This window comes from Oreochromis niloticus, linkage group LG3 (genome assembly GCF_001858045.2).
Source record: "Oreochromis niloticus isolate F11D_XX linkage group LG3, O_niloticus_UMD_NMBU, whole genome shotgun sequence".
Classification (NCBI taxonomy): Eukaryota; Metazoa; Chordata; class Actinopteri; order Cichliformes; family Cichlidae; genus Oreochromis; species Oreochromis niloticus.
The window spans coordinates 63,220,313-63,247,550 of NC_031967.2; the positions used below are offsets into that span (position 1 = coordinate 63,220,313).

Here is a 27,238-nt window from a genome sequence, read left to right on the forward strand (position 1 = left end):
TTCTTCTGCCATGTGCGCACTTCGCTGGTCTGATGGCTTAAAAGGCGGAGTCTTGAGTCTTTAGCAGCTCATGCACTTACGCAGTCAACCACAGTGTGTACTCCTCCAAGTTTGTGTGGTGACCATTTGTAGCAGCCTCTCTGAAAATGTCCCAGTCAGTCTGCTCAAAACAGTCCTGAAGAGCAGAGAGAGCTCCTGTAGGCCAAGTTTTCAACTGTCTCAGAACTGTTTGCGCCATCTGATGAGCAGTCTGGATGCTGGAATTAGCATAACATACAAGTGGTTTGAGTATCGAGATGGGGGCAAGGCTTAGCTCGGTACGTGGTGGGAAGATATAGTATAGGAAACACAGGGAAGGCATGATAACAGAAACAAGAGATAGAATACAAACAAACTAGAACATAGATAATAAAACTAAGAAGACCTGAGAATACAAGAACTAAACACAGAGGAAACCAACCAGGATATCTGGAATCAAGGACTAAACAAAAAATAATTACAGCTATGATGGCAACCATTATAGCTGCGCCAGTCTGGTTTAGCTAGCAACTCATGGTTACCTACATCATTATTTTCTAGGGATGTGATAATCATTAATGTAGCTTACTGTGTTGGTCCAACTGCTGCAACAAGATTACCCCCATAGTGGTGTCTGAGGTATCCATCTCCACATCAAATTGCCTCTGCAGGTCAGGGTGGACTAGGACAGGAGCAGTGCCAAACTTCTTTTTAAGCTTTTAGAAAGCTTGCTCTGCCTTAGGAGTCCCAGACAGGGCCTACAAGTAAATAAAACACTGCTGAATGGCATAATCAGGTATTTGTGATCGCTGCGTGGTCTATTAAAAGCTATTTTCCATTCATCTCTTTATCTTATTCTGAAAAGGTGGAAGGCGTTATATAGATCTAGTTTTGTGGATATGGTGACTTGGTAAAGTAGTTCAAAAGCAGAAGTAATTAGTGGCAACAGATATTTATTTTTAATTGCTATTTGATTTAGAATCTGTAGTCAATACATGAGCTGTGTGTTTTATAATTTCTTTTGCCTGTCATTTCCTGTCTTTTGGGACTAGAGTGAGGCAGTCTGAGAGCAAGGGTGCCTAAAAAGGAAGTCAATACCACGTATTTGGGGCCGATGTTTAGGGAGAGACAAAGCTTACTGGGTGTGGGTGGGTAGGTGGCAGGGCGCTCAGCATGGGCGTCACCTCAGTTGGTACAGCTGGGGGCACCCTGTTTGATGTGGTGTTTAGCAATACTGGGGCACCACAGGGAACAGTCCTATCTCCATTTCTGTCTCCATTCCTTGTACACCTCAGATTTTTAGTAAAATAGTGAAAAATGCCACCTTGAGAAGTTTTGATGACACTGCACTGATTAGGAGTATTAAGGCTGGATGGGAGTTAGAGTACAAGCAGCTGTTGAGGAAATTTTTGGAGTGTACTCTCTAAGGAAGCTCAGATACTTTAATGTGTGCAGTAAGATGTTGGAGATGTTCCAACATCTTACTCCATCTACCACTCTGTAGTAGTGAGTGGAGCATCTATTCTGCTCTTGTGTTTTGGGGGGTGGAGGTGGGGTTCGGGGGCAGCATCAATGCCAGAGAGGCCAGCAGGATCAACAAACTAGGACCAACAAGGCTGGAAGCATCATCAGTCAGAATTTGGAGGCATTTAACTCGGTGACAGTCAGAGGTCATTGAATAAACTGCTCTCTATCATGGACAACCCATCACACCCGCTCCACTCCAAACTTATGAGGCAGCAGAGCTCCTTCTCCCACAGACTGATCCAATCACTCTGCCATAAGAAACACTTCTTGAAATCTCTCCTACCGTAAACTATCTATCTACACATCCACTGATCTCATTATAGGAAAGGGTGGAGGTAATATCATGTGGTCTAGCAGAATGGGTTCTCTCAAATTTTCACAGGGGGTTGTGAACATTTGTTGTTTCATTCACACCTTAACTCATTAAGGCAGTTATCAATCCTAATATTAGAGTCTCCTCTAAATCCTTTGCTACATCCCTAAATGCTAACTTATCCTTTCATTGTATCTTTTTCTTCTCCCAACCTGATACCAAAATCAAAACTCTAAACTGGACAGAAAACGACACTTATGAAATTTGGTGTCCTGACAGCAAATTTTCAGCATTTTTTGTTCAGTGTATACAAACAGCTGTAGCTCCATAAAGGCAGCATGCAGAGACTCACAGTGTCTTATAATGAGAGGCTGCTTTCTCTCACACATTATGTTCACTTATTATCAGCACATGTTGTTGTTCTGTGGAAGCTAACATCTTGTAGTTTCTGACACTTTGCATGTTTAGCATGAGGCTAAAATTCCCCCTCAGTGGGTCACTGGTGACCTGCTGGATGTTCAGAGGTTCATTAAATCCAACATGACTAAAAACTCAAATGTCAAAGGAAATAAACAAAATAGTTAAAGTCAATCATTCTGATCATAATTGTACTTTGACCTTTAACCTCTCTGCTCTGTGTTGTTTCCTCTTTCAGACCAGAAAAACATCACAGCTGAGTCTGGACAGGACGTCAGTCTGACATGTCGAGCTCCAAATAAAAATATCAAATTTGTACATTGGAGCAGAGCTGACCTGAAGACAGAATATGTCCTTGTGTACCGAGATGAGCGACTTTTTACAGATCACCAGCATCCATCTTTTAAGGACCGGGTTGATCTTAAGGACAGACAGATGAAGGATGGAGACGTGTCTTTGATTCTAAAACTTGTGACAAGTGTTGATGATGGAACATACAAGTGTCGTGTGTTCATGGAAGAAACACGCTCATGGAAGCACAGCATCATCAATCTGACTGTTCCTCCAGGTGAGTGAGTAGAGTTGAGTGTGTGTGTGATCAGAGGTGAAGCTGCTTCCTGGTTGTTGATGTGTGTTTGTTGTATGGATGAGCTGGTGGGTGTCAGAGGTAGACAGATGTTTCTCCAGCTGTTGTCTTTGTGGCTGGTAGTCTAGAGTTGTAGAGCAGCATTGTTTGGGTAAGGTTAGAGCAGAAACAAAGACATTTATGAATCAGTCTCTTCTTCTCTTGCTCTCTAACTCGTCTGTAAACATGTGTGGGGAAACTCAATGTTAAAGGCTACAGCTGGAGGGGGAGGGGAGGGGTGAAGCTGGTGGTTGTGAGTCTGTGAAAGTGAATCCTGCCGGTGCCATAGCTGCTGAAAACGAACTTAGTGCAGACACAAAACATCCATCAGCTTCAAAGCGTGTCAGAAAAATGTCCCAGTTCCCATAAACACACTCTTAAATCTGTGGAAAGCCTTTCCAGAGGAGTTGAAGCTGTTACAGCTGCTAAGGATGAGCTGGCATCATATTAAATCCTGGGAATTTAAGAATGGGATGCCACTCAAGTTAATATGTGTGAAGGTACATGAGTGAATGCTTTTCACTATATCTATGTTGTTGAGGGGTCTGAGGACCTGTTTCAAAAAGGTTTTGTGTTGAGTAAAGATCTTACAATAAATAATACAAAGATATCAGCAAAAATCCCAACAATCATATGACCCCAATGAACAAGTGTTTTGGCAACAGTGGGGAGGAAACACTCCCTTTTAACAGGAAGAAACGACCAGGGTGACTAATAATAGCTATTTATTTGGAGAGGTGTATAAACTCATAGCTAGTGAAAAAAGGTCAATGCATCATGGGAATCCCCGGCAGCCTACGTCTATTGCAGCATAACTAAGGGAGGATTCAGGGTCACCTGGTCCAGCCCTAACTATATGCTTTAGCAAAAAGGAAAGTTTGAAGCCTAATCTTGAAAGTAGAGATAGTGTCTGTCTCCCGAATCCAAACTGGAAGCTGGTTCCACAGAAGAGGGGCCTGAAAACTGAAGGCTCTCCCTCCCATTCTACTTTTAAATACTCTAGGAACAACAAGTAGGCCTGCAGAGCGAGAGCGAAGTGCTCTAATAGGGTGATATGGTACTACAAGGTCATTAAGATAAGATGGGGCCTGATTATTTAAGACCTTGTATGTGAGGAGCAGGATTTTGAATTCAATTCTGGATTTAACAGGAAGCCAATGAAGGGAAGCCAAAACAGGAGAAATATGCTCTCTCTTTCTAGTCCCTGTCAGGACTCTTGCTGCAGCATTTTGGATTAACTGAAGACTTTTCAGCGAGTTTTTAGGACATCCTGATAATAATGAATTAGAGTAGTCCAGCCTGGAAGTAATGAATGCATGAACTAGTTTTTCAGCGTCAGTAGTAGTCAGCAGTGTTGATATTAATACCTAGGAATTTCAGGAAGTACACTTTACAAATAAATAAAAATACAAATAAAGCTCTGTGGTCTCTGTAGTTCCTTACTGAAACATCTTCTATGGATGAACATCTATAGTCTCCGAACTTTAACCTCTCTGCTCTGTGTTGTTTCCTCTTTCAGACCAGAAAAGCATCACAGCTGAGTCTGGACAGGACGTCACTCTGACATGTCGAGCTCCAAACAACAACAAAGGTGTAAAGTGGAGCAGAGCTGACCTGAAGACAGAATATGTGCTTTGGTACCAGGATCATCACTTCGTTCCAGACAACCAGCATCCATCATTTAAGAACCGGGTGGATCTGCAGGACAGACAGATGAAGTATGGAGACGTGTCTTTGATTCTGAAGGATGTGACGATTAATGATACTGGAACATACGAGTGTCGTATCTTCATGAGAGGAACAAACAACAAGGACAGTAAACCCATCAGTAGAGTTACACTGACTGTTGTTGTTCCTCCAGGTGAGTGAGTAGAGTTGAGTGTGTGTGTGATCAGAGGTGAAGCTGCTTCCTGGTTGTTGATGTTTGTTTCTAAAGATGTTGTTGATGAGACTTTGTAGAAAGCAGCTGGTCTGAGTGATGTGATCAGAGTGCAGTAGATAATGTCTGACAGCAGTTTGAATAATGGAGCAGATACATGTAGTGTTTAACTTATAATTTAAAAATAAGATACAAATGACCTGACTAAAACTTTGTACACCATAAAATTTGGAAAACACCTACAAATAAGCACCAAACTGTCACGGTTCTGGGTCAGTTTGACCCAGTATTTTGAGTTGTTATGTTTTGGTGTGTTTTTGCATTTTGGATTCTTTTCTTATTATGATGATAATGATGGTTATGACTCTATGTTTCAGTTATTCTTTTTTAGGGATTAGTTCATAGGTTTTGTGTTCTCATGTTTATTGCAGGTTTAGTTCAGTGTCTAGTCTGTCTCTCAGTGTTGTGTCTGCGTCTTTGTTTTGTGGTGTCTTGTTTCCTGTTTTACTCTGAAGGTTCATGTTCCTGTCTTATGTCAGTGTTTCTAGCTTTGTTCCCCCTGTCTCATTAGGTCTTATTCCTCCCAGCTGTGTTCCCCTTCTGTCTCTAATTCCTTGATGACTTCCTCAGTGTATAAGCCCAGTGTGTCTTTGTGTCAGTATTGCATCGTCTGTGTACCTCCCTCTGGTCAAGTTAAGTGTTTTTCAGGATTCTGTGCAGTTCATGTTTGCCATTTGGTTTATGTTGTTTTTCATGCAGCCGCACGATGAGGTTCCGTGCATGTTCATGTCAGTTTTGTCACGCCATTTGGTTCACAGTTTCCATGCATCTGCACAGCATTCTGTTCACAGTGATCATAGTTATTCCTTTCAGTTAGTTGCAGTCTCTGTCCCTGTTATGTTTTGTCCACTCCCTTCTGCATCAGCCCGAATAAAGGCTCGCTCTCAGTTTAAGTTCACTCCCGTCTCCTCGACTGTGTTCGCGCCTGGGTCCACCACACACACTCTCAACACGGTCTGCCCCCGCTGACCGTGACAGTATGGCGTAGGCGCTGCAAGCGACGGAGCCGCAGGGCTCCTCGGGCCCTCCAGCTGACGTGGCGTGAGGCTGGACGGGCTCCTCGGGCCTCCCGCCAGCAAACTGGACATGATGCTGACTGGGCGCATCCGAGCCGTCAGCGGACGCAGACGCAGGGCTCATGTCAGAAACGGACCTTGATTTTACAATGTCCTTAAGACCATTTACATAACCCAGAGTTACTCCTTCTGAAGGGTTAAACACACTTTCTCTAGCCTTGGAGCATGAATTAAACAGAGCATCGGACCAAAAATGAGTTAATTTCGCCGCATGAAAAACACAAACATTACCCAAGAAAACATTCTTCATAAGTCCATGACCTGGTTCACTGGTACACTTTTGAAGAATAGAAATGTTCAAGGGTGATTCCCACACAGTAGCCCGACAGTCATATGGTACACAAGAAAGCTTGTCGTAGCTTGAGCTCCCACACACTGCACTAAAAGCGGCCCCCGAGCCTGGCTCCAGAGTTACATAACGAGGCTTTTTGACTACATCTCTGGTTAGTTCTGAAATAACCTTAGACTTGAAGGCAGCTGATTCAGACACATTAGAAACCTTCTTAGTCAGATTGCCTGAGATAACACAGCTTATACGTCTTTGACATGGTTTTACATCCTGCAGACAATTGTTAAAGGCAGAGGTGACAACACAAGCCCCGCCATCAGGGGGAGGGAATTGCAACTCAGGGTCTAAGTATCCATACCCAGAATACACAGTTGCTGCATTACCAACTGGGATTAGTTCATAATTACTGCTCCCAGCCCCCAACAGATTTACTGAGTCAGAGGGCTCAATCTCCTTGCTGGCCCTCTGAAAAACAGTCTGTAATGTCAAACTCTGAGTACTCATGGACTCCAGAGCATTAGTTTCTCGAGGAGTAGATATGGAAGCAACACTAGGAACAGACTTTAATTCAGTGTCTTTGACATTGTCCATGTTGTCTTTTGATGCTGCTTTTAAGGGGCTAAGTTCAATTCCCTCTGACTCCCCACCAGACTCTGAAGGAGTTTCAGTCCTGACTTGTGCCAGTCTGTCCACATGTAAAACAGTCAAATCATTGTTCATGGGAGCCTTCACAAAAAGTTCATAACTTGACCCCAAATCCCACATAGGGCACTCAATCATAACATGCTTGGTGACTGCACTTGCAGGGGGCTGCTGGGCGTCAGCTGTCCCCATCTGAAGTGAAAGTACAGATGCAGGACAGAGCTGAGCCTCAGACAGGCTGTCTCCCACACAGGGAGTTGCTTCAGGTACACAAGAAACATTTTCAACAAGATTTCCCACAGAAACATTATTCATATGCTCGCATCCTGATTCTGTGACCTGAAAAGAACTGTCCATGACCGGCTTATAAATGTTAGGAGTACAATCATATAAGGGGTGAGAGCCTCCCTCAGAGTCCAGTCTGTCATAGCTCAAACTCATATTTTCATCGTCTTTAACAAACATAAATTCAAAGTCTTTATTTTCAGACTTGGGTTCATTAACCTCAGGAGCAGAAAAACATAACTGTAAACTGGCAGTCTTATACTCAGTATTTCCTTGCTGTGTCTTGGCAACATAGGCAGAACTTACTTCATTATAGGCCCCGGAACCAGTTGCAGTGTCTTGGTTCACAAATACAGCAGAACACACCTGTGGGTCTCCAGCCAGCTTGTGGGCCGGACAGATAGACTCTCCCTCAGAGGACGCAGGAATGATGGCAGGCTCAAACCTGTTAGAACAGGACTTCACAGTCTCAGAATTATCCTTAATAGTCTCAGGGTCCCCAGAGAGTGTGTTAATGGTTAAAGCAGTACTGGTTTCAAAACTCCCTGGCCCCTGGATACAGTTGGTTTCTTCTGTCACAGGTAGGCAACATACTGTCTCTTCAGTCTCGGCCTGTGACGAGGTTTCAGATTCACAAGCAGCCCACTCGGCCACATGTGCTACATTAATGACAAGATTGTCTTTGGCAGCATGATTTATGTGTTCAGGACTAGTTTCCGGGACATTTATAACCCCAACAGAGCTGGCTATAGCTGGCTTACATACATTTTCCTTGCAGTCACAAAGGGGATAAATAAACTCATCAATGTCTGAGCACTCACCTACAGCCATTACCCGGATCTCTGATGGAAACGGGGCCTCCAGGTGGACACTCTGTGTCTGTATTGTCTCATTCTGGAGAGGCTGTGGCGGCTGCATGGAGCGACGACACCGCAGACGCCGCTTCTTCCTAGGAGCGGCCATGAGTGCGGCGGTATTAACGGCGGAGACCGACTCTTCCTCTCCGCCCACCTCCTCGCCAGGCAAGCAGACGGAGAAGAGAAGTCCTCACGAGGGGGTGAAGGTGAGCGGCTGTTCCACGGTGGGGCGATGGATGGGAGCTCTTCTTCGCGAAGGAGCCAGGGCTTCCATCGGAGCTCCTCCTCCCGATAAGCCCGTAACACCTGCTGCCGCTCCTCCTCACCGAAGTCTATGGCTTCCGTCAGCCCTGTGCACCGTGCTGTGCGGCTAGACTGTGGCAAAATGGTGGAATGTGGGCCGATGGCGGGTCAGTGGTGAGACTCAGCATTACGACTCGGACCGCCTCCGGTTCACGAGGCTGAAATGAGGACTCCCGCTCGTGGGGCGGGATCATGGGTGCAGAGGCAGCATTCAATACCCTTTGGGCCAGCGCACGGGCCCGAAGCTCCTCCTTAAGGGGGCCCAGAGAATCAAACTTCTCAATAAGCTGAGGAAACTGGTGGAGCTGTTTCCGGAGGATGGCATCTATGGCCGCCAATCCGGTTGACACCACTTTGGGGTCCGCGCACCCACAGATGCGTGTCATGATCCGGCTGAGCCGCTGCAGCTCCTCCCCGATCCCATCTGTAGTGTCCGCTGGGTCCATACTGGTCGCGTCGTACTGTTATGGTCAGCGGGGGAAGACCATGTGGAGAGTGTGTGTGGTGGACCCAGGCGCAAACACAGTCGAGGAGACGGGAGTGAACTTAAACTGAGAGCGAGCCTTTATTCGGGCTGATGCAGAGGGGAGTGGACAAAACATAACAGGGACAGAGACTGCAACTAACTGAAAGGAATAACTATGATCACTGTGAACAGAATGCTGTGCAGATGCATGGAAACTGTGAACCAAATGGCAAACATGAACTGCACAGAATCCTGAAAAACACTTAACTTGACCAGAGGGAGGTACACAGACGATGCAATACTGACACAAAGACACACTGGGCTTATACACTGAGGAAGTCATCAAGGAATTAGAGACAGAAGGGGAACACAGCTGGGAGGAATAAGACCTAATGAGACAGGGGGAACAAAGCTAGAAACACTGACATAAGACAGGAACATGAACCTTCAGAGTAAAACAGGAAACAAGACACCACAAAACAAAGACGCAGACACAACACTGAGAGACAGACTAGACACTGAACTAAACCTGCAATAAACATGAGAACACAAAACCTATGAACTAATCCCTAAAAAAGAATAACTGAAACATAGAGTCATAACCATCATTATCATCATAATAAGAAAAGAATCCAAAATGCAAAAACACACCAAAACATAACAACTCAAAATACTGGGTCAAACTGACCCAGAACCGTGACACAAACCAATAAAAGATTTATATATTTGGATGAAAAAAAAAAAATTTATTTTTATTTTTTATTTTTTTGGCTTTGTGAAACTCCATCTTCTGTCTTTTCCCCTTCGAGTTGAGTAAAATTCAAAAATACATAATCCCTAAACCCTAATGGACTGTCTAAGCTGTAATATTTTGTACTTACGTAAAACAAATGTGATTCTTAATAATTAGCCGTCAGTTGCTTTTCTCATGAGCAGTAGCGGCTTTGATATGGGCGACACGGGCTGTTGCCTGGGGCGGCATCGTGGTTGGGGGCGGCATCACGGGCATCGGCAAAAAGAAAAATTGCTCGTACTCATGCTGCCCCAAAGTCATGCCAGCGCATATTGGGGATGGCATAGGTACCGATTGGTTTTCTGGGAGTAAGGACTATGGGCAGAAATCTGTGCATCAGAAACTGAATTTGAATTAGTCCAATTTGAAATTGAATTTTTGGTTTGAAAATGATCATCACTAAATTGAAACTGAATTTTATATATTGAAAATGAATTCATTTGCTTTGAAACTCCATTTTATCCTTTAAAAATTCAGCTCTCGAATAATTTCAGATTCACTGAAGTTACCAGTAATGCTGCACTAATGAATTAGACTAACTATTCACTTTAGCTAAAGTTATTAAGTTCGCTAAAGAGTTGGGATGCTGTGTAAGACATAAATAAAGCTAAAATACAAAGGTTTGGACACCGTTTTGCATGTTTCCCTACTGTAGGGGTCTCTGCAAGCATACGGGGCTCTGAGAGGGTCCAAGATGACAACTTTGGAATCCTACTAGAAACAGTCGATCATATTTGTTTGTCAAAGCTAAATCCAGGGCAAACTATGCTAAATTAGCGTTTTTAGCTAACAGCTACAATAAGCATAAAAGTTACTGTATGGCTATCATTTGTTAACATGACGCTTGTTCTTATACATGTAATACATTTATTACCAACCTGAGAGTTTATCCGCTGGTCATTCGACATGACGAATGACTTCTGAAGTCTTAATTCAGCTCAAGACGCTGTAGATTCCCGTCAGTAACACTTTCGGTCCGCTAGTAAAACGTAGTTCTATTAATCTGCGCTCGTTTACTCTTGAACCGGAACCGGATGTAAGTTCCAAAAAACTGAATTGTAGAACTGAAACTGAATGGTGAGAAGTGAATCTGAAATTATTCGAGAGCTGAATTTTTAAAGTATAAAATGCAGTTTCAAAGCAAATGAATTCATTTTCAATATATAAAATTTAATTTCAATTTAGTGATGATCATTTTCAAACCATAAATTCAGTTTCAAATTAGACTAATTCAAATTCAGTTTTCAAAAGCATTTATTCAAGTTACAATTCAGATTCAATCTGAGCAATTCAAATTCAAATTTAACTTATTCAAATTCAGTTTCTGATGGCACAGATTTCTGCCCATAAAGGACGCCCTTGTTTGCGAGGTGGGTCTGCTGCTTGCGGCGCAGGGAGGAGAGGGTGGGGCGGTGGGGGATTCTCTGGCTGGCTGGAGCAGAATCTGATAACCAAGTCACAAAAAAACAAAACAAAATAAAAACAAACCAACAAAAACGAAAACACCAGACTTTATGATACAGACTTATAATTTGTACATATGTTTTTTGGAAATTCTATACAGTGAGTGCGAGAGCCCTCGGTGCGCCTGCTTGCTGCTGTGCTGAAGTGAAAGTAAACTTTATTGTCATCTCTACTTTATACAGCACAGTATACAGTAATTTCCTGTGAGTGTGAGTGGTTACCTGTCTCTCTGTGTTAGCCCTGCGAGAGACAGGCAACCTGTCCATCGTGTACCCTGCCTCTCACCCTGTTGTAGCTGAGCAAGGCTCCAGCCGTCCTCTGGTCCTTTATAACCTGGCTAGGTTTTCTTTTATTACAACAGTTTTGGTCGGATCATATGGATTTTTTTTTTTTTATGAAAGAGCTCAGAAATCCCCTTAGTATGTAAGATTTTACACAAAATTCATATTTTTTACACAAAATTCATATTTTTAACAATTTACATTTTGCCTACTGCATTAGAAAAGGAAATGGATTCTGTTCTGTTCTTCACTCATCACCTACCTGACAGCTGACACCTCACACCTGTTTCTCACCTGCAGGTCACACAGGAGGATCTGTTGGACTGATCGTTGGCTTGTCAGTTTCTGCTGTACTTCTGGTTGCTGCTGTTGCTGGTTTTCTGATCTACAAAAAAAATTATCAACAGAACCGGGATTTTAACTAGCCTGCATTTGAACTCACCTGCAGGTCCACCAAGGATCTGTTGGACTGATCGTCGGTCTGTCAGTTTCTGCTGTTGTTGGTGTTTTGATCTACACAGAACGACAGTGTCGGGGCACGTGCTAGCCTCCTGTTGTTTAGTGAGTGTTTGAAATGTCTGAGTGTTTTACAGCTGAACTCTGAGTCTCCTGCTGATGTTGTTGGTTTGTTGGTTTTTTTGATCTACAGAAAACATAAAGCAACTCAAGGTTCAAATGAGCCTCTTAATTCTTAACCTCTGAACTGTGAGTCAGACGATCTGAGGACAAATATAAATGAACTATAAATAAAACTATAAATGAACTCTCCTGAACATCCATCAGATGGACCTCAGACGTCTCTGATGATCATCATGTTCAGACTCAGACCAACAGTGTGTGTCTGTGCTGTCTGTCAGTGACTCTGAACTACAGTTTATTCATCTTCAGTATGTTCATGAGATAAAACTGTGTTACAAACATGAATGAATTTATGTGCTATAATCTCAGAATCAACTATTGGTTTTGTATTTTAGCTTCAGGATCAGCACTTTACAGTATAATTACAGACACTGATAACAAGTCAAACGGTGTGTGATGTATAGATGAGGTCTGTTGGATTATAGATGATCAATAATTCTTCTGATAGTTTTCAGGAATCATTGATCAGCTAAAACTAAATTGCTCCCCAAATTTTGAATGTTTAAAGGTTGTATAAAGTCTATTAAGGTTTAAAATTAATAGAGCACTTTAATGTTAATATAAAATATTAACTTTAATGTCACTTTTTCCTTCTGTTTTTAGCACACAAAAATGTTCTTTTATAGCAACCCCATCTTTTGTTGTGGTTAAGAGCCTACAAGTGGTGTAAACATTTTTTGCCATGCAAAGTGTTGCTGGTTTATTGTAGCCAGAGAGATAAATTCTCTGTGTCAAGAAGGAAATGTGACTCTGCCAAACATCCACACAGAGCAGCTCACTATATTGACCCTTTCAGCAGCTGAAAGTAGCTCAATTTTTTCAGTCAACAATTTCTCATATTCTTAAGAAAATCATTCAGCGTAACAGCTTAGAGCTACAGTTATATGAAACTTAACATTTGAGTATTGCAGATATTTCTCTGATCCTGTACTGTGAAGCTTGACAACCTCTTGACTTTTGTTGCAGGAAGCTAAATAGTGTAAAAACAAAACTGGTAATTTAATATTAAGTACCTTATTTTTAACTTAACTTTTCTCAATTACTAGAAAATACATGAATGCCTAATGTTTTGAACATAATTTTCTCTGGAATATGTTATTAATGTACACAGATTCACCACAGCTCTCTGAGAAAAAGCTCTCTGAAGAAAGAAAAAAGGAGATTTTAAAAGAAACTGTGTGCTGTGTTTTTATTCTTGAACTCTGTTGGAGCAGCTTTGCATGATTCTCAGATCAGACTAGTCAAATTAGAGGGTGTTTGGAAACAAGTGTGATTAGCATGGGTGAAACTGCTTATGACATGGCAGACAGTTTCTATGGGAACACAAAGAAACACCTGGAAGAAAACTGAAAACTGTGTAAAGACACTAACGGTGCGTTCACACCGGACGCGAAAGAGGCGAGCGAAAACGCCCAAACGCCCCTAATGTCACGCGTGCACATTTGCACCTCAACGCGTGTCCAGGGAAAATCCACCGCGCCTCAAAATTGCATCTTTCCACGCGCGTGAACCGGAAATGTGGGAGGAAGTTGTGCTGCAGATGTCCTCTGAATAAACACATTATCTTGTTAGCGGAAAGGTATTTGTACATCAGTGGGAAAATATCGGGACAGTAGGCGGGCTTGTTGGCTTTTGCACGGTTTCATCGGGTCAGTCTGGAAATTAAAAAGCAGAATGAATGAACTTACCAGGTTGCCCAATCTCCTCACTAATGTGCCTCCAAGCTAGGTCCGTTTTATTCCTGTCTCGGTAGAAGTAGCAACTAGCATCATTTAGCTCTGGATGATTAGCCACGGCACAGATGAGCTTTTCCTCCATACGGAGTGACTGGATCTGCCCCTTTGACCTAGTTACAGCCACGTCACCGGCCTCCTGATTGGTTGTCGGGGCGTGATTTGACACCGGAGTTCATATTTTCCAACTCAGCGTGTGCACAAAATGCAACACACGACCTGACGCGCGTGGTTTTCTTTCGCGAGTCACACGCGCCCCACGCGGTACACTGACGCGCGTTTCACGGGTTTTGGCGTTTTCCCGACGCAAATCTGCCTCCGCATTTTCGCCGGACGCGCAATCGCGTGTCATCGTGCTCTTTCCATTGACTTTACATGTGAACCTGACGCTCTGGCCGCCTCTTTCGCATTTGGTGTGTGCGCACCGTAAGAATTACAAGGTAAACCAGGAAATTGATTTTAAACCTTCATTGCTGAGTGTTTGTGAACCTTAAACATACACAAACTGATAAGTGTATATATATATATATATATAAATTCACATAATTATTCCTATAAGTGTTACAGAATTTACTTTTTTAATGCATTTAAAGAATGATTAGACAGTGAATGAACATTACTTATGAAATTAAAAGTAACTGGAAACAAACATGCTTTTTGGAAAATTTCATGAGTGACTTAAAAATATTTTAAGTACAAATAGAGCCAAATTAATAATGTTGCATTAAGCACTATTATGAAGGGTTGCAATTATGTTGTCAGGGCTCTGTGTGCAGGCGGATGGAGAGGAGGATCCAAATGCGAGACTCTGAGACTGAATAGAAACTGAGAACCTTAGCTTTATTGCTGGTGATAATTGAAAACATGAACTGAACAATGACACTGAGAACTGAAACACAGGCATAATTCTGAGGGTACGACGCGACACTGAGCAAGGGCAAACACAGGGCTAATATACACAGGGAAGTAATCAGGGAATGGAAAACAGGAGGGGGAGACAGTTGGGAGAGATTGGGGCTAACGAGACAGGGGAGCGAAGCTAGACACACTAACATAAGGCACACTCCTTCAAAATAAAACAGGAAACAATAGACCACTAAACAAGGATGCAGACTGAGAGGCAGAATATAACACATGGAACTCAAACAATACGTGAGACCACAATTCCTTAAACACAGATAAACAGAAACATGAAACTCTAATAATAATCATCATAATCATCATCACCAACACAAGCACTACAAGAGAATAAGAAAACAATCCACAATGAAAAAACACATCAAAATAACTGAAACACAGATTCATCATAAAACCCAACAAAGCACCAGAGAAACATAAATAAAAATCCATCAGTCAAAAATAAACCAAACCATAACAACTCAAAATACTGGGTCAAACTGACCTGTGACATATGTTGCAACTATTATGAAGTAAAGCTCATAAGTGCAACTTATGTGAAATCATATCTGATCAGTCTATTTGTATTTGATGTGTATTTAAAAGCATTTTCTTGATATTTTCAAAATATGATTCAAATGTACAATATTTTTCCACATAAAATGAGATACTACTAACCCAAAATGATATCAGTATTTTATTTCATTTCAATTGAATTCAATTGAATACAGTTTCATGTATTTATGCCTGATTATCAGGATTACAGCAGTGTACATTATTCAGTTATGTGCAATGATCCACGCAGTGAACTGCTACAAACGAAAGCTATGGTACGATAAAGTAAGTATGATGATGGAATACGTGTGGTACTAGACTCACACTCAAAAGACAACACTAACATCTACATTGTTTTTCTTCTCCCCTCTCAGGTAGGACTCTTTTGTTTGGTCTGAGGGAGCTTACAGCTCTCTGTCTCCTTTTTGCAGCTGAAGGTTAACCTCATCCACCTGATTAATGACTAGAGCCTAGCTTTGATTATGCCTTTTTTTAAATGCCATATGAAATACAAAAAGAAATCTCTGGACATGGTGGATGTGGGTTGCTAGCTGCCTAATGGATGTGAGATGTTAAAGGGATTTTTTAATGGTGCAAACAGTCCTGCTATAAGAAAAATAACCCTAGAAAACAATAATCCCCAAAACTGTAACAAAGATGACTCTTTGACAACATTTTTTAGTTTTAAATCATGTCAAAATAAATATTACAAGACTTAAAATTTACTGAAAGAGCATCAAAACATCCTAAAGTAAGATCATCAAAACCAAAACCTGCAGACCAGCTGTACACTCTGACATATTAATAAAATGTAAACTGACTGAACACTGACTGAACACTGCAGTCGGCTTGTCCGCAAAAATATTCAGGCTTTTCTTAAATCTCAGCATCTATTTTTTCTCCTCGTCTTTCCTCATGTTGTGCATTTTCCATTGTTATACATCTCTGACCTGTCTTTCCCATGTGATGTTTGTGCAATGTATGTATTTTCGGAAAGGTAAGATGGCGCTGGCACGGCTGGCAGCCTTAACCCAATTTCCCTCGGGATGAATAAAGTATGATCAATCAATCAATCAGTCAATCAATCAATCAATCAATCAAAAAACCTGATGTACTTACAGAGGACCACAGCCAAGTTTAGATCTTTTAACCCCCCCTTCCTGTCTGTGACTGAGTCTGATGCAGTTTTCTCACTGTTTAACATTTAAATGAAATATTTAGTTTGCAGTAAAAAGATACAAGCTGTATTTTTTTCCTTTAGGTGTGAGCTGTCCATGTAAGCGGAAGTGAGCTGCAGGTGGGGAATTTTTTTCTTCCTAAATGAGTCTGAAAACGTCTCTTTCCTTTACCCACGAACATGTAGAATTGAAAAACACTGTAAGGTTTCTCTGGCTCAGTAATGTCTGATACAGCATTCAATCTTTAATTCGGTAAATATGAGAAAAACAAAAATTCAGAAAAATATTTCTCTTTTTCTAAAATTGATCATATTAGGGTTTTTTTTTATCTTTTGTTTCATTCTCATGTATTCCTAAAAGCAGAGAGCAAAACAGCAACTGTTTAAAACGGGAATTTCACTAGAACTTGAGTTTAGACTTCTCAGTTGGCCTGTTAGTAAATTAACTGCACATCAGCTATATTATTGGTCAGATAATTGCATAGAAAAGTTCCCAAAGCCTCAAACATTGCAAAGAGAGGTCCACTTCAGGGACTACAGTTAAAGGTGAAGCCTTGGACAACGTTACTGGCTGCAGTAATCTACGTCGCTATCCAACTGCTGTTAAATAGGTCTCGCCCCTTATAAGTCTTCAAATATGTGCGGTATAAAAAAAAAATCACAAAAAAACAAAACTCCACCTTCCTAACAGTTGTTATAAAGGGCAGGGCTCGACTGGGACAAAAAAAAAATCAGCCTTGGCTGGTCCATGATCACTCAAAATAGCAGATGGATAGTGAAGTGGTAACACAACTACTTGCCTTTGGTACTTTATGTCAGCAGATGAATTTAATTTTTTGAATTAATTTAATTCAATTATTTAATATACTGCACTACAATCACATAAAGAAAACAGACAAACCCAAATGATCACATGAACCCGCAATAAGGAAGCACTCTTTTTTAAACAGGAAGAAACCTCCGGCAGAACCAGGCTCAGGGAGGGGCGGGGCCATCTGCTGTGACCGGTTGGGGTGAAAGAAGGAAAACAGGATAAAGACATGCTGTGGAAGAGAGACAGAGATTAATCACAGATATGATTCGATGCAGAGAGGTCTATTAACACATAGTGAGTGAGAAAGGTGACTGGAAAGGAAAAACTCAATGCATCATGGGAATCCCCGGCAGCCTACGTCTATTGCAGCATAACTAAGGGAGGATTCAGGGTCACCTGGTCCAGCCCTAACTATATGCTTTAGCAAAAAGGAAAGTTTGAAGCCTAATCTTGAAAGTAGAGATAGTGTCTGTCTCCCGAATCCAAACTGGAAGCTGGTTCCACAGAAGAGGGGCCTGAAAACTGAAGGCTCTGCCTCCCATTCTACTTTTAAATACTCTAGGGACAACGAGGGTCAGGGGCTTGTAGGAATAAAAAATAAAAGAATGCTTGGACACTGCTAGCATAATGGGCAGGTTTTTGATGGGGCACCCACGCAAAAGCAAAGCAGAAGATGAAGCATCAACAGATATGTTTCCAAACCAACTTCCTTCCAACCCAAAGGCTAGTAAATATGATGAAGCATATCTTGCCTTTGGCTTCACCAGCAAAATGGTGGTGTCAAGGTAGGCATCTCCGACAGAATTTGTTTCCCTTGCATCGGGAGCACGCGCTGGGCTGTCCAAATAACGGACAAACAGAATCCCACATTTTTGATTTTTAATTTATAAACACAAAAAACTACTCCTGAAATCCTGCCTGCCACAGCTGTTTCATGACAGAGAGAAAGAAAGTAGACTTTACAGTCAAACGAGTGACCATATATAAACCATGTGTGAGGATGGTTTTAATGTAAAGTGTGAATCATAATGTTCCAGTCAGTCATCAGTATGTCTCTGCGCAGCTGTAATTAAAATTAAGCTTTTCAATAAAGTTTAATGATTCACTCATTAGTCTCCTTTCCCGGGGCTTTTAACCTAAGTTTACATTACTTTCCCACAGTGTAAAACTCAATGCTGACATCATCGCTGTTGTCCTATCATCTTTCTGTCCACTTTCTTCGAGACAGTCAGACTCCACTCTGCATACTTTAAATCTATCTGCTCATCTTTCATTCTTCCTTGCCCCTTTGGAGAGTCATCTCTGCCTAACCTATCCATCCATCCAAGCATCCTGATTGAAATATGTTCAGAGGGCCTCAGTGTCTGAATGGTTCCAGTTCAGCTCCATAACAGCAGCGTCCCTGGTTTGATTCCTGTGTTTCAGCTCATATCTGCCTCTCTCACTGAGGGGACGTAACTACATGGACATGGATTTGTTCATCAACCAAACTACAGATCACTGAGAACAGAGGACATTTGATAATTCTCATTTTTGTCTTATTTATTTCACTTGGAGTGTTTTTTTAATGCAGTGATCACTTGCATTTTTACACAAATAAAAAAAGTAGCGTCCCACCTCGGTCTTTGAACCAATAGAAAGCTGGTGCTCAGAGGAAGAGGGCGGGCTTTACTTGGTGTCAGTGAGAGAAATGAAAAAAGCTCAAATGAGTGAGAAGGACGATGAAGGAAACATCTGTGCTGTGTCTGCTCTGTAAGTAGAATCTCTGTGTTTGTTTGAATTCTTGTACTTTGACTGTCTGCTCTCCTGATAACTGATGATGGAGGAGAAGACATGAAAAACAAATCAGGCTGAATTCAAGTTCAAAACACCACGAGGACCAACTGCAGGTCTGAACTGACTCTTTATCTTTGCTCAGGAGTCGAGGAAACACAGCAGGCAGTGAAAAGCTCAAATCATCATTTGCAGATGATCACAATGATCAATTTAAGTGCTGCTTTTAATAATAATAACTTGAAAATGAGATAGAGTAGAATGATGAGCTCAGATTGTGTGAATACTTGTTATTCTATCAAATTTTTTTGTTTTTCTTTTCTTTTCTTTTTTTAAAAATGAGAACATATCAAAGAGAGAGACGGGTTTGTGTGTTTGTCAGCTGTTTGTGTGGAGTTGTTCTTTATGTTCAACTCAAATCAACCTGAGTGTCATTTCTCTTTAGTTCTGATCTCACTGCTGAGCTGCACAACAAACCAAGGTCAGTAACCTTCTTCTGTCACAGTTTAAACCTGATACATGCTCACCAGATTGTTAATTTTAAAAAGTAACAAAAATTGCTCATAATTACTTACACTATTAGCTACATTATTTTCTCATTACTCTGTAAAATGACCTGAAGCACACCATAAGCATCATCAATACCATAACAATATAAATCCTTAGGTATACAGTCCCACACACCAACACAAATCCCTATCCTAATAAGGACACACATACAATCTTTCATTTACTATTTACATATGAACACAATGTTGTCATCTGTCTTACTTCTCACTGCATTTCTTACCTGTTGACAATCAGGCTCCTAGCTGCTGGACTAGATTCTAGTACATACACTTGGCTTTATCATTACTCTGGGTTCTTGGCTAGATTAGCATTAGCATGCTGTCTGCGCATGTGCTTCCAACACGCCAAAGTCCTGCTAGAAAGTTTTCTGTCCTGGACATAGATTACACTTAATCATTATAATCTGGTCATTTTGTGCAATAAAAATCAAATTAATGTCCATATCTCCACTCAGAAACTGTAGGACACGGCACCATTTTGCTTTTCCTGCACACCAACTGAAATCATCTCATTGCAGTGCAAATGCACATGTTGATGTTTTGTTCTTTTTTTCTTTCTATCAGCCAGATGTGCAGATAACTGAAGAAACGAAAGTAACGCCATAACTGTAACTGTAGTGTAATTACTGAATTTAGTAATAGCAAAGGGAATGTAATTCTAATAGTGTGGATCGCCCAATACTGGTACTCATTAAATTGACCAGTTTTGCTTTCAGAACGTAAAGTTTTAAACTACTAACATAATGTAGAAGCAAAACACAATTTTAAGAGTGTCATGTAAAATATTTGAACTGTTTTTTAACCCTCACAGCTCGTCTGACTGTGAGTCCCAGCAGCTCTCAGTTCTCTATAAGAGACTTTGTGTCTCTGAGCTGTGAGGAGGACGACAGCTCTGCTGGATGGACTCTGAGGAGAAACACAAGCAAACAACAGAACAGTCAGTGTGGAGATGGGTGGGGAAAACCAGCTGTTTCTTCATGCAGCATCAGCTACACGTATCCATCTGACAGTGGAGTTTACTGGTGTGAGTCCAGAGAGGGTCCCATCAGTAACATGGTTAACCTGACAGTCACTGGTAAGCTGAGTGTGTGGAGTTAGTGTTGATGAAGCTGTGTGTAAATGGATGAAATGCTGTAGTTTGTCTCTGTGTTGAGGTGGATCAGTGATCCTGCAGAGTCCTGTCCTCCCTGTGATGGAGGGAGATGACGTCACTCTGCTCTGTAAAACAAAGACCACTCCCTCCAACCTCCCAGCTGCTTTCTATAAAGATGGCTCCCTCATCAGGAAGCAGCCTACAGGTCACATGACCATCCAGCATGTTTCCAGGTCTGATGAAGGCCTCTACAAGTGTGACATCAGCGGTCATGGAGAGTCTCCATCCAGCTGGATCACTGTCACAGGTGACACACTCACCTGTCTGTGTTTCTGCAGCTTTCAACATTCACAATGTGACGACAACTTAATGACTGTGTTTGCTTTATTTTAGACAAACACACCACCTCAACTCTATCTACAACCACACCTCCACCCACCTCTACATTTCCATCACCTACCACCACCACACCTCCACCGAGACCTCCTTCAAACATCACCATCACTATTCCACCTACATCCACACCTCCTACTGGTTCCACCTCCATCACTCTTCCTCCATCACTATCTCCTCCTGTTCTCTCTGTGTTGTCATGTGTTGGATCAGTCTGTGTTGTGGTTCTACTGGTGTTACTGGTTCTGCTGGGGAGACCATGTGTTCACAGGAAACTTGAAGGTGAGACTCAGACTTCCTGATCTTTCATGCGGCAACCGTGGCTCAGGGGGTTGGGAAGCGTATCTGCAACCGGAAGGTCGCTGGTTCGATCCCCGGGCTCTCTGTCCTGGTTGTTGTGTCCTTGGGCAAGACACTTTACCCTCCCCTCCCGCCTACTGGTGTTGGCCAGAGGGGCCGATGGTGCGATATGGCAGCCTCACTTCTGTCAGTCTGCCCCAGGGCAGCTGTGGCTACAACTGTAGTGTGAGAGTGAATGAATAGTGGCATTGTAAAGCACTTCAATCCATTATTATGTATCACTTTGCTTAGTATAATAAAGTTCACATTCATAATTATTACAGTAACAACTTTCTTAAATGTAATCTATCTTTTGATATTTAACGTTGTTATTTATTTTGTATCATTTCAGAAGATCAAGAAGAAGCTGGAGAAGATGATATCCTCACTCACGTCACTTACAGGTCAAAAGCAGATCATCAACAAGAGCCAGTTAGACAAGCCAAAGGTATTACTATGTTTTCTTCATTACTGTTAAAGTTGGCATTTAAATTGCTGAATGTATCTACCCAACTACCTGCCTAAAGGTGTTTCAAATGCCTGCTGAGTTGTTAGATTAGTTTCTAAAGCGATGTTTTAGAGATGCCCTGTCCCCACTGCTGTTCTGCATAGGCCTGAACCCCCTCAGCAGGGCTCTAGAATAACCTTTTGCCACGGTTGCACTGGTGCAGCTAACTTTTTTTCTTAGGTGCACCAAATATTTCATCGCATCGATTAGCACTGCAGTCTTTTGTGTTTGTGTGTGTGCGTGTGTGTGTGTGTGTTTCAACACAATTTTTTTTTTTTTTGAGTACAGTTCTACAACAAAGGTAAGTTACTGAAAAAAGTGTGCTTAAAGTGCTTTGGCACTTTGACACTCCTTGGCATTATATTATTCTGACATTATAGGCAATGTTAAACTTAATAATCAGCTGGGCCTCCTCTGATGACCAGTTCGTTGCTTATATATATTAGCACCAGTCACAAATGCAGTATTGCCAGACATGGTCTTTCCACACTCACGACAGTGCTTTCTAGATTTGGTTAAGCACGCAGTTGTTGAGACGATGAACTTGTTGTTTAGTATGAGTCGTAATAAGAGAACAGTTGAACAAGGTCCTTAACTGTGTGTTTTCAGCTTCTCGAACATTCGACTCATTGTTAAAATTGCATGTAAAACCACAGCAGCTACTTCCTGTTGCTGAGTCCAGTTAGTCTGAACCAGGTAGGACTTCTCACCACAGTGTGTTCCGGTTTGGCTAATGATAGTGTTCAAGTCATGAACATGTTTGCTCTGTGTTCTGTGGTGCAGTGTGCAAGTTTGTATTAATAGCAAGCAGCATCTTTGTGGTGCTCCACATTTGTTTTTCACAGAAAGAGCCCTCAGTTATTTCTGCTCATTATGAGTTTCACAGCAGAGGTGTTAAGATAAGAAACCTGAAAAATGCTGCACATTACAAAACATGTTACTTAATTTCTTCATCAACTTAACATCTGTCTGTAATAATATAACAGTACTGTTGCTGTAGCTTTGGTAATTTTATATGCTTTATATTGCAGAAACTGATACAACTGTGGTCTACCCAGCAGTGAGCGCTGGCAACGTCAGTTATGGACAAACAACCATCAGAACGAGGAGGAACAGGTACAGCTGGGCTGCTTGCCCTTTTTACAGCCATCATGCTAAGCTAAGCTAACCACATCAAGCTCAGAGCTCAGACTTGTGAAGAATATCAAGTTTCTCATCTTTCTGTTACAGAAAAGCTGACATCTGAGGAGCTCCAACAAACTGCAGACGAAAAGCATGAAGTTTACTTTGAAATTTGAATCATACAGATCTACTCTAGTAAAGTCCAATAGTAAAAATCCAGAGCTGGAAGTGAACACAAAACACAAGCTTCACAATCTGATATATCAGGTTCAACCAAAAAATCCTGCACAGTGAAAACAAGTTATAGTGCATCAACTTTTAGTGGGTAGTGCTGTTTCTGACAAAAACAGGAAATGGTGCAACATGTAACTGTGACTCTCATTATAACCTTACAGGTGTACCAGACAGGCCAAAGTTGATATGAAGCCTACAGTAGTGCAGGGTCTATTTTTGACTGAAGCTATGAGAAACAGCAGTGTTTCTCTAACTTGAAACTCTAAAACTGTGCACAACAGCTCACCTAAAAAGTAAGATGCCTGAGATTGAAAGAAAAAGACAGAGCAGTGTTCCTGTTCCCTGAATTAAAACATATTAGCTTCTCTGAGAGATAGGGATAGACCGATCCGATATAATGTATTGGTATCAGTCCGATACTGACCTAAATTACTGGATCGGATATCGGAGGCGACTTTTGTTGTGATTTGGCGCTATATAAATAAAATTGAATTGAATTGAAATAGAAAATCTAATCCGATCCATTAAGTATCACAAAAGCACCTCACAAATCTTGTGATATGGTGTAACCCAGCTCATGAACTTAGCAGGTCAGAACAGTATGTGTCTCGTGATAGAGCGGCTGTGGTGTGTGAGACCTGTCGGTCTTCTGACTGAAAGCACTTGGAGCCTCGCTACGTCTTTCAGAACCGGTATTTCATCTCTGAGCAAGCTATCCCAGAGGCGTAATGCAAATGTGTGAATTCATCTCTGAATGTTTGTAAAGCATTCCCACGTTAAGCTTAACAACCAATATATGACTTTGATGCGTTGTCATTGCACAGACATCTAACAATTCACAAGTCTGACCGCACAATGGATAGAGTCAAGTTTTACTTTGCAAGACGCAGTTGTTACGTTTTGTATAGAAATTATATATACACATATATACATTTATATATATACACACACACACACATATATATATATATATATATATATATATATATATATATATATATATATGTATATATATATATATATATATATATACATATAGTATAATGGAGGAATAACTACATCAGGGTCCTGGGTCTTTTGAGCCAGTTGTGTTCCCTCGCTCCCTCTCATCTCCCTCTCTCCCACTCCCGCATCATGTTTTCTGTTTTATTGTTAAGTATAGTTTGGTTTTTCCCTGCCAGCACATAAAGCTGTGTTTTTTTTGGGTCTACTTCTCGTGTCTGTGAGTTTGTGTCTGCCTATTGCTGCCTACACACAGCCGGTTTGTGAATATTCCTGCGCTATGTCTCATTGGAGACTGGGGCACACAATATTTTACAACAACCAAAGAAAATAACATATTTCAACAATAAGAACATTTTAACCAAATATAATATTGTAAATATAAAATTAAGGGGGGGGGCTTATTTTTTGTCGATAATGCCTTTCTTGTCCTTATAACAAGACATACAGAGAAAATCCAACAATCATATGACCCCCTATGAGCAAGGGTGGCTGATTATTTAAGACCTTGTATGTGAGGAGCAGGATTTTGAATTCAATTCTGGATTTAACAGGAAGCCAATGAAGGGAAGCCAAAACAGGAGAAATATGCTCTCTCTTTCTAGTCCCTGTCAGTACTCTTGCTGCAGCATTTTGGATCAGCTGAAGACTTTTCAGCGAGTTTTTACGACATCCTGGTAAGTATCTTGTTAGATACAATGATTTAAGTACAATAACCTTTATCTGAATTTAGAAACAGAAGCAAATCAGAGGTCTTCAAGACATTTTTGCATGACCATGATGTTGCTGGCTTTTTTCACCACTCAACATTCAGCCATTAATTTAAAATATTAACAAAGTCTCATCAATACCTGAATTTTCATGGACCGTTATAGATTCACTAGATAAAAGTCACTCACTGTGTGTGCACTTCTGAGAAAATGACCGTTTACTCCTGGCAGTAACAATTACACCCACAGCCATAAGTTTGCTATTTGTGTGCCACAGACTTTGTAAACCACAATTCCTTTAAATATTCTGATCTAAGAGGGGATTTTCTACATATTCTGTAAGGACAGCCACAACTATCAGTCAGAAAACTGACACAGGACCTCTTTAGTAAATTCAACAGCTTTTTACTGTTAAAAAAAACTTAAAACTGGTAAATTTATGTTAAATTAATGTTAAACTGGTAAATCCATGTGTTCTTTCTTTAAAATTCCAGCTTTGTGGAGAAATTATGTTGCTGTAGTTCAGGTGATAGAGCGGGTCACATAGTAAAATGGTAAATGGCCTGTATCTGTACAGCACTTTACTTAATCCCTAAGAACCCCAAAGTGCTTTACACATCCACCCATTCACACACACATTCACACACTGGTGATGGCAAGCTACGTTATAGCCACAGCCACCCTGGGGCGCACTGACAGAGGCGAGGCTGCCGGACACTGGTGCCACTGGGCCCTCTGACCACCACCAGTAGGTAACGGGGTGAAGCGTCTTGCCCAAGGACACAACGACCGAGACTATCCGAGCTCGAACCGGCAACCTTCTGATTACAAGATGAACTGCCAACTCTTGAGCCACGATCGCCCCAGTAACTGCAAGGTTGGTGGTTCAATTCCTGTTTTCTCCAGTCTGCAAATATCCTTGGGCAAGATACTAACCCCAAGTTGCTTGCTGATGCATTAATTGGAATGTCAATGTTTGAAAGAAGTGCTTACATAGAAAAAGGGGCTTGTGTGAATGAGGCAAGTTGTGTAAAGTGCTTTGAGTGCTCAGATAGAGTACAAAGACCCTATATATGAACGAGTCCATTTAGCATTTATCATGTTTTTCACAGGGTGTTCTCATTTAAATTACCCACATAAAGTCAGTTTTTCTTCCACAAACTGCACATCCAACAAACCAGACATCCAGCATCTCATCATTAAGGAGACTACAGTGTAAGGTTATTCAGTTTCTCAGTGCACTGCTATTGTCTTTAACTAAATTCTTGTAAAATCTCCAGATGTCCTTCTTACCTGGATACAAAAACAGAGCATATATAGAGGGAGGAAAATAAATAAATCGGGATCACGTCTTACTGGAGACTTGAAGAAAGAAACTAAAATAATTACTTTTTGTGTAAAAACTTAATCAAGCAAATTTTGGAAAAAGTCATCCCTTAATAAGCTGGTGTGTATTAAATCATATGCTGTATTTCTGTGAACTTTTGTCCTTGTTTTTCCTCCATTGTTTTTTTTTTTTTATTCATCACCTGCAACATGTCTGACATCGAAGTGAAGTGACACAGGGAAAGTCTTCAGAATATAGGATTTATGGAAAATGTTCATAAAAGGGGAAAATATGTGCCACACAGACGTTATACATCACTGAATGATGGCTCAACCTGCCACACAGTGTGAATACTCCACAAAATCTGAGTAACTTTTGTGTTACATGCCGAAAGATGTTGCTTTTCTGTTGCTTTTATCTTTCAGGTGTCAAGTCTCCACCTATTGGCCTATTCAAAGATAATTGCCATGTGTCCATTGGCCGGTCTGGGCACAGAAGGCAAATCAGTCATTAGGGATCATTACAAATAAGCAGCTCCCTGGCCATCTGGGTGGCTTCTGACTTTTGAGAAATCTTTGTTTGAAAGCTTTTTTTTGATTTGGCACAACCGCCCAGTCCTCCTCCCCCACCTTTTTTCTTTTGTCAAGTTCATTATTGTCGAGGTACATGACAAATAAATCCTGCCTAACTATTAACCTAGCTTTTGTCCCTCTTCATTAATTTTGGTTGTCTTGTGTTTCTGTCTCCTAACTGTCTTAGTCCCCTCCATGGTGGGTGGGACGTAACACATTGTGAGTTTCAATGTGTTCATATTCAAACATAGCAAAACATGTCTCATCCTGTCTATATCCTATATCCTGTAAAAGCACAGTGTTCCTCCCCTGTGTCAGTTGGTGTTTTCAGAGCTGAAGTTAGTAACTTGGTGAAGTCAGTGTCCAGCATTTCTATCATCATTTATTTCTGGATTTTTCTTTTTACTTCTGTTTTACATGAATTGATTTGACACTCACATCTGCTTTGGACTGGTTCCAACTCAGAAAGCGACTAAGAGAGAATCA

General features: G+C 41.2%; 1 protein-coding gene and 1 long non-coding RNA gene across 4 annotated transcripts in view; both read left to right on the forward strand.

Annotated features, from left to right (window-relative positions):
* The window catches only part of LOC102078781 (hemicentin-1), a 48,918-nt gene extending 35,834 nt beyond the window's left edge, over window positions 1-13,084 (forward strand). For all 3 annotated transcript variants that reach the window (XM_019356933.2, XM_019356934.2, XM_019356935.2), the window contains 3 exons: window positions 2,514-2,843; window positions 4,420-4,761; window positions 11,596-13,084. In XM_019356933.2, the coding sequence (XP_019212478.1) occupies window positions 2,514-2,843; window positions 4,420-4,761; window positions 11,596-11,720 (797 nt within the window). In that variant the 3' untranslated portion in view covers window positions 11,721-13,084. The remainder of the gene's footprint in view (window positions 1-2,513; window positions 2,844-4,419; window positions 4,762-11,595) is intronic.
* A 7,884-nt stretch (window positions 13,085-20,968) lies between these two features.
* Window positions 20,969-23,513, forward strand: LOC106097315 (uncharacterized). The gene is made up of 4 exons (XR_001223587.3): window positions 20,969-21,220; window positions 21,630-21,725; window positions 22,817-22,901; window positions 23,016-23,513. It is a non-coding gene; the product is annotated as an uncharacterized LOC106097315 (long non-coding RNA).
* Window positions 23,514-27,238: the final 3,725 nt, after the last annotated feature.